We start from the raw sequence: 6,000 nt of genomic DNA, 5'->3' as shown, positions 1-6,000 counted from the left end.
GGGGATGGTCAGCACTGCTGGTCAGTGCTCCTGGGGATGGTCAGCACTGCTGGAGTGGTCAGCACTGATGGTCAGTGCTCCTGGGGATGTTCAGCAGTGATGGGGATGGTCAGCACTGCTGGTCAGTGCTCCTGGGGATGGTCAGCACTGCTGGTCAGCACTGATGGGGGTAGCCAGTACTGATGGGAATGGTCAGCAGTGATGGGAATGGTCAGCACTGCTGGTCAGCACTATTGGGGTGGTCAGCATTGCTGTGGCCAGCAGCCCCCCTCCAGCTGGGGCTCAGGGAGGGTGGCCAAGCCTGGAGGCTGCTCTGCTTGCCCCGCAGAGGTGACAAGGGGACACGGTCCCAGCACCGCACTGCTTGGTGTCCATCCCAGCTCCGTGCCAAACCCCACACCCTGCACAGGACTCAGCCCCGTTTCTGCTGTTTCTTCCCCCAAAGCTGGGTGGAGGCAGCACGTGGGCAGGGTCCACGATCCCTCCGTAGTGCAAAGCCCACTGGGGGACATAGAGGTGACAGCAGGGCCCTGCCATGGCTCCCCAGGGCTCAGGGGACAGAGGTGCCTTCCCTGCAGGAAGGAAGGAAGGAGGGACCACTTTGGACAGGAACAACCAACCCACCATCCTCGTCCACCAGTCACTAGCCAAGGGAGGAGGGCAGGAAAAGTCCAGCTCTTGGGGTTTTGCTTCCATGTCGTGGTGGGGCCAGTCCGTCCCCAGGCAGTGGCAGCGTGAGGGACACGCCAGCAGCAACAGGTCGGTGCCATTGTCATTGTCATCGTCCCAAGGAAAACCCTTTTGCTTTGTGGAAGTGCCTCGAAAGAACCAGGATAGCGCCAAGGTCACCTTGGGGAGGTGGGAGCGTGGCGTGGTCTCCGTCCAGGAGGGTGGGAAGGGTCTGCCCCGGGCTGGGGGAGGAGGAAGGAGTCCTTAGGACAAGTCCTCCACCGGCAGCTCCTCCTCCAGGTCCCTGTCGTCGGCGATCGTCACATTCTGGTTGGTGGTGGCCATCAGTGACACGGGTCTGCTGTCCTCCTCGGCCTCAGCTGGCTCCTCCTTCACGTGCACGGGGTGGCTGCGGGGAGGGGGAGCCTTCAGCCTCGGCGAGTGGGTGCCACCACCCAAAACTCCCCAAATTTTCTGGTCCAGAACCCCCTCACCCTTGGAGAGGGAGCCAAAATCCCATTTGCTCTGAGAGGTGCCCACAAGCAGCCCCTGGTGGTTTTGGGGAAGGGGAGCCTTCAGCCTCAGGGAGCTGATCTCATAACCCAAAACTCCCCAAGGTTTTCGTTCCAGAACCCCTTCACCTGGGGATGAGAGCCCACCAGCAGCTCCTGGTGACTGTGGGGAGCCTTCAGCCTCAGGGATTGTGTCCTACCACTCCAAACTCCCCAAAGTTTTTGGTCCAGAACCTCCCTCACCCTGTGAGCAGAAGCCAAAACCCCCTTTGCTCTGAGAGCCACCCACAAGCAGCTCCTGGTGGCTTTGGGAAGAGGGAACCTTCAGCCTCAGGGACTTGATCTCATAACCCAAAACTCCCTGAATTATTTGGTCCAGAACACCCTTGCCTTGGGGACGGGAGCCCAAACCCCCTCACCCTGCTGCCGGGGGCTGCCTGTGCCCCACGTGCCAGCATCCCTGGGCACCCCCGTGCCCGGGCAGGGCCAGGCTGACCTGTACTGCTGCGGGGACAGGCGGGGGCTGTTGCTGCCGTTGCTGTTGACCTGCTCCACGGTGCTGCTGACGTCGTCGTGGCCCACGTGCAGCATGGCACTGGCCGAGCTGGTGTTGATCATGGTGGGGCTGTTGAGCAGGGGGAAGCTGCTCTCTGCCAGTGCAGCCTGTGACAGAGAGCATGGAGGGATGTGGAATTTGGGTTGGAAGGGCCTTAAATCACATCTCATCCCACCCCCTGTTGTGGGCAGGGACACCTTCCACTGTCCCAGGTTGTTCCAGCCTGGCCTTGCAGACTCCCAGGGATGGAGTCGGTGCCAGGGCCTGCCCACCCTCACAGGGAATGATCTCTTCCACATATCAAACCTAAATTTCCCTCTTTCAACTTGAACCCAATCCCTTGCCCCTCATTTCCTGATGAGATGCAAAGCCTCAGTGGAGAACAGGACTGTAGAGGGTTGAGAGTGTCCCCATGTCCCTGTCAGGGCCAGGGCTGGGTCCTTACCTGGTAACTTGCATTAAGTGCTCCATAACCGAGTCCTGAAATCATATTTTTGACTAAGGTGGGACTCCTGCAGGAAACAGAGAGAAAACAGAGGGATGCAGGGCTGAGCATTCCCAGCCTGGGCACGGGGCTGGTGGCAGCTCTGGGGCTGTGTCCCACGGGGGAAGGAGCACCCACCCTGTCATCTTTGGTGGCCTTCTCTTTTGGTACTCGTGCTCGTCCACGGTCCACACGGCGCCCTTGACGTTCTCCACGCGCACGAAGCACTTGTGCAGGCTCAGGTTGTGGCGCACGGCGTTCTGCGGGCACACGGGCATGGCCTCGGTGCCACAGCCTTGCCAGCCTCCCCCCTGCGCAGCCCCACACCTCCTGGGGGTGTCCTGCCCCCCAAAACCCCGCTGGGTGCTCCCTGACCCCACTGGCACCGAGTGGTCACGACCTGGCTTGGAGGATGCTGAGGAAGGTGGGGACAGGGTGGGACAAGGGACAGCAGCTCCACTGCAGCTCTGGCGATGCTCAGCAAAGCCAGCTCCTCTTTCCTTTCCTTTTTCTTTCCCCCCCACCAAACCCCTCCCCTGTCGTTTTGGTCCTTTCCCTCCCTTTCTTCTTTACATTGACCATCTTTACATTTCTAAATGTAAAATAAAGAGACACACACGTAGGCAGACAGCGCAGCCCCGAGAGATACCAGCTCCCTTTTCCCCTTCCAACTCCCTGCCATTTGCTACTGCCCCTATTTCATTACCAATTTTAATTTGCCTCTAATTAAATCCTGTGTATTTTTCCGACTCACTTGCTAATCCATGAGGGAGGCAGGAGGCTGGAGTGGAATCTCTCCGAGCTATAATTACAAAGGGCCTAATCACGCCGGGGCTCTGCCTTTGAATAAATTTCCTTGCATTAAGGTTCTCAGATTCTCTGCCTTGCAAATGAGAATGACCCCAATTTCAGGAAGTTGGCCTCGGAGGGTTTTTTTTTTCTCTCCTTTTTTTTTTTTATTTCGAGTCCTGATTCGTGATGAGAGACTAATTCGTTACGCTAAAACATTAACAGCAATTTAAAAGGTCGAACGGGGGCTGTATAAACAAAGGAGCCTGGCCAGCACAACAAGGCAAAAGGAGACACAAGGACTGAGCACCCCCCGTGCCTTGGAGTGCCAGAGTGCCCAGAACTCAGCAATGGCACCAGCATCGCCCCTTTGGATTGGAATTTGAGGAGAAAACAAAGCTGGGATCGTCCCTTGTCATCCATTTGTCCGTCCATCCCTTCATGGATCCATCCACAGATCCATCCATCCATTGTCCACCAATCCATCATCCTCCATCCATCTATCCATCCATGGATCCATCCATCCATCCCTCCATCCGTGGTGCCAGGGTGACACGGTGACAAGCAGCAGGACAGGCTCCCCTGACCCTTTGGGGACGCTTTGTGAGCATCTCCCAGGGTCCCTGGGGAGGGAGCTCCAGGCCCAGCCAGGGCTGCCTGATGGGATTTTGGGGGAACCCCTGGGTCACCCCTGATTCAGCTCCTCAGGGGACACTTGGCGTGGCTGAAGCCTGGCCCTGTGTCCCAGCCTTGTGTCACTGTCACCAGAGGGACATGCTCCATTTGAGCCATGCCCTGGCACAGGGCTTTGGCACCCCTCGGCCCCAAACTCTGCACTGCCATCGCCCACAGGGGCATCCCTGGAAATCCAAGAGGGACCTCAGGGCGCAGGACAAGCCCTCGTCCCCCGCTCTGTCCTCACCCCAGGACTGTCCTGTCACTGTCACTGTCCCTGTGAGCACACACAGGATGTCCCTCCCTGCCAGGCTGGGTCCTGCCCACACTCCCTCCTTCCTTTTGTCCAAACAAATCCCTGGATTTGCCAAACTCCAGCAAACTGCAGTCAGGAGTGTGGCAAAGCCAGAACCCCCCCTGCCCAGTGTCCCCTTTTTGCCCTGGTGACATCCCCTGCTCTCTGAGGCACGGTGAGGATGGGCCTGGGAAGGCTCTGGGGGGGGATAAAATAAAATAAAATATAAAATGAAATGAAATGAAATGAAATGAAATGAAATGAAATGAAATAAAATAAAATAATAAATTAAAGAAAATTAATACAATAAAATAAAGTAAAATAAAATATAAAATAAATTAAATAAATGAAATACAATAAAATAACTAAAATAAAATAAAAAATGAAATAAAGTAAAACAAAGTAAATAAAATATAAAATAAATAGAATAAAATATAAAATTAAAAAAATAAAATAAAATAAAATAAAATAAAATAAAATAAAATAAAATAAAATAATAAAATAAAATAAAATAAAATAAAATAAAATAAAATAAAATAAAATAAAATAAAATAAAATGTGATCCTGCATCCCTGGTGCCTGGCATGCCCCATCCCTGTGCTGCTCCCCGGTCACAGAGGAGGTCCCAGGCCAGCCCCTGGTTTGGGGACAGAGGGGACGTGTCCCCTGCCTCAGCCTGAGGTGGTTTTGTGTTTCCAGGCAGTGTTTGCTCAGAGCCAGCCCAGCTGCTCTGTTTGCTTCTCATCTCTCTCCTCTAATGATGTTTGCTCTGCACCCTCCACCCACTCCCTGGGCCCTGCTGGGGTCTCCCCGTGGCTTCCCCACCTTGGTTCCAGCACTCCTGTCCCATCCCAGGGGGGAGCTGCAGGAAAGGAGGGAAAAACCCCAGAAAAGTGGTTTTCAAGAAGAGGAAATATGTTATTTTTTCCTGTGTATTTCCCTCCAGAAGAAGCCTGGCCCTGGGCACTGCAAGTTGTGAAGGGAATTGTCCTTCCCCCACCTCAAGCTCTTTTTAATCCCTTTTTGGGGGTAGAACAGGAAAAAATAAAGAATAAAAAAAAAGTGAAGCAGAAAACTGAGGGATGCCCTTCTCCACCTCTGCCCTTGTTAACACGGGTTATGTGGAAAATGCAAAAAACCCCCAAAATATTTATTCCTTTCAGCAACAAAATGACAGGAAAAAGGCAATTTCACCTCATTGCAGAGGGGGAAACTGAGGCTCTGGGGACAGTGATGCCACAGAGGGCTCTGCCCCATTGCTGCCACCCTGTCCCCATTCCAGGGCTTTGCCCAAATGCCTGATTTCCACCCAAAAGCTTCCCATGGAAGCAAAGCCTGGCTCTGCAGCAGCGACACACGGGGGCCCTGAGCTCCTGGAGAATGGATTCCTCCTCCTCAAGCCTCTCCAAAAGCTCCATCTCACTTGCACCTTGCTGATTTTAATTATTTTTATTTAAACTAGCAGGTTTCCCTCTGCCACTTCACTCCTTGCTGCCCTGAGCAGGAGGGAGCTGAAGCTGCCTCTCAGTAAATATGGGCAGCAGGAAACAATAAATAAATAAATCTCTCCTCTTGGTTGAGGCAAGAAGTGAATCACAGAATCACAGAACTGCTCCTTCCACACCCCCCTGCTCCCCTCAGATGGCTTTTCTCAGCTTTAATTTCTACAAAAACCAAAGAGGGAGCAGCCCCAGCACTCGTGTGCTGCGCCAAAATTCACTCCAGCAGTGAATTCATCCCAAAATTCACTCCAATTTTGGGGAGAATTCACTCCCCAAACCAGCAGTGTCACCTGCCCCCAGGTTATCATTAACCTCATTTGCTATTTCCAGTCTCTACTCCTCTCCTGCCTCTGCCCTTGTTCTCCACAGAAAATCCCTGGATTTCACCACACAGCCTTTTGCTGTATCCCACTGCAGGGATGATGCATCCCCACAGCCCAGCGAGGCGTTTTGGGGGGCAAAAAAAGTGGGATTTGGTCCTAAAATAATTTCTTACAGCCTTTTAGAGCTGGGCAATG

The 6,000-nt window shown here is 53.5% G+C and overlaps 1 protein-coding gene across 1 annotated transcript in view; it reads right to left on the bottom strand.

Annotated features, from left to right (window-relative positions):
* Window positions 1-518: 518 nt before the first annotated feature.
* The window catches only part of FOXP4 (forkhead box P4), a 56,658-nt gene continuing 51,176 nt past the window's right edge, over window positions 519-6,000 (bottom strand). Inside the window, exons 14-17 of the mRNA XM_059487826.1 lie at window positions 2,360-2,481; window positions 2,183-2,249; window positions 1,678-1,844; window positions 519-1,078 (exon numbers count right to left, since the gene is read on the bottom strand). Coding sequence (XP_059343809.1) covers window positions 934-1,078; window positions 1,678-1,844; window positions 2,183-2,249; window positions 2,360-2,481 — 501 coding nt within the window. The 3' untranslated portion in view covers window positions 519-933. The remainder of the gene's footprint in view (window positions 1,079-1,677; window positions 1,845-2,182; window positions 2,250-2,359; window positions 2,482-6,000) is intronic.

Source organism: Ammospiza nelsoni, chromosome 23 (genome assembly GCF_027579445.1).
Source record: "Ammospiza nelsoni isolate bAmmNel1 chromosome 23, bAmmNel1.pri, whole genome shotgun sequence".
Classification (NCBI taxonomy): Eukaryota; Metazoa; Chordata; class Aves; order Passeriformes; family Passerellidae; genus Ammospiza; species Ammospiza nelsoni.
Note: the sequence above shows the minus strand (reverse complement) of the source record. Positions and strands in the feature narration are given on the sequence as shown.